General features: G+C 38.7%; 1 protein-coding gene across 1 annotated transcript in view; it reads left to right on the forward strand.

The window, feature by feature from the left end:
• The first annotated feature begins 1,058 nt into the window (after window positions 1-1,058).
• LOC103354883 (matrix-remodeling-associated protein 8) overlaps window positions 1,059-1,417 on the forward strand; it is an 11,429-nt gene continuing 11,070 nt past the window's right edge. Inside the window, exon 1 of the mRNA XM_008278476.1 lies at window positions 1,059-1,176. Within this exon, the coding sequence (XP_008276698.1) occupies window positions 1,149-1,176 (28 nt within the window). The 5' untranslated portion in view covers window positions 1,059-1,148. The remainder of the gene's footprint in view (window positions 1,177-1,417) is intronic.

Genomic DNA, 1,417 nt, shown 5'->3' on the forward strand with positions numbered 1-1,417 from the left:
AGCACTTTTCAAAATCTGAGTTCGAGAGATCTGTGTGAGACAGCAAAATAAAATGGACACAGAATTATCAGAATTTAAGAGACACAGAAAACGCAACATGGTCTATAAAAGAAGGTGTCAAAAAGGTAAATATAATTGTTAAAGAAATAAAAGACCGTTCAAAGGAAAGTAAAACTCAAATAATCTCTGATAAAAGTATGTTTGAAAAAGTGACTTGAAGGAGATCAGCGCAAACCTTCCGTCCTCTTCAGTTTTCAGCTGGGCCCCTGGAGCCGACAAAGATACTGGACCATATGGTACTAAAAGGTCAGAAATATAACTGGGAGAGAGGCTTTAAAAGTAATCAGTAACATTTAAATCTATCGTAAAACATACTGGGTGCCAGTGTAAACAGGTGAAACCAGGAGTGATGTGCTTGTGTCTCTTGGTTCTGTTTTAAATCCTGACAGCTGAGTTCTGTTCTATCCAGAGGCAAACAATAGCTTCTGGTTTATGTAGGTAAAAAGGCTGTTAAAGCCTGATGAAATAAAGGCACATAAAATAGTCTCTGTGTCTTTAAAAGTTGAGCTCAACAGTATTTTGGAAAAGGATTGCACAAACTTAGATTGCTATTCAACCAGACTCTGAGATTGTTTACAGCAGGCTTCAACATGAGCTAAAATTACAGACTAAATCTCGTTTAACTAACTCAATGGAGTGTGTTGCTTGAACATAACTCAAAATGATTGATGCAAACTGAGCTTTTTTTTCTTTCTTGAGCCTAAACCTATTTTTTCAGAGTAATTTTCCATCATTCCAACAATCTGTCTTTTAGTTTTGATGGCTCCTGCATTGTAGTTGTCCTTCTGTTTACATCAGGATTATTGTGGTGCATTTCTCGTATTTATCTGGTATGTTTGCATGAAACTACAGTTTTCTACCGAACTTTTTAAACTTAGTCAGTGCGCATGTTTGTAAGGAGTGCGGCTCCTTACTGGGGCAGTGTTGGATTTCATTGGCTGTCGGAGGCGGAGCGTGTTTCGGCTCCAGACTGCAGGAACACAACAAAATCCAGCTGCTGGTCGCTGAACTTGAATCTTTGCTGTGTTTTATCGATTGATGCGCACATCTCCTCTGACGGGCTTCACCGCCACAGCACTGTGACAAAGATGCACCTAGATATGACTCTCCTGCAGAGTAAGTTGTCTCGCTTTGTTGTTTTTGTTTTTAAGAAAAGAAAGAAAATCAAGTGAAGGAAACTTTCTTTTGTGCCATAATTGGATCCAGGTCAGACTTGCGTCGGAAACAAAAGTATTTCTCAGGTTTAGTCTGCTGCATCGTAAACATCTTCTTCTAGGATATTTTCAGCTTTTTTCTCGGCACAATGTCTCCAGATGATGACCTGCACAACGCTTTAATTATTGATTTCTAACAGAAT

Source organism: Stegastes partitus, unplaced genomic scaffold (assembly GCF_000690725.1).
Source record: "Stegastes partitus isolate 25-593 unplaced genomic scaffold, Stegastes_partitus-1.0.2 Scaffold4, whole genome shotgun sequence".
In the NCBI taxonomy this organism is placed as follows: domain Eukaryota; kingdom Metazoa; phylum Chordata; class Actinopteri; family Pomacentridae; genus Stegastes; species Stegastes partitus.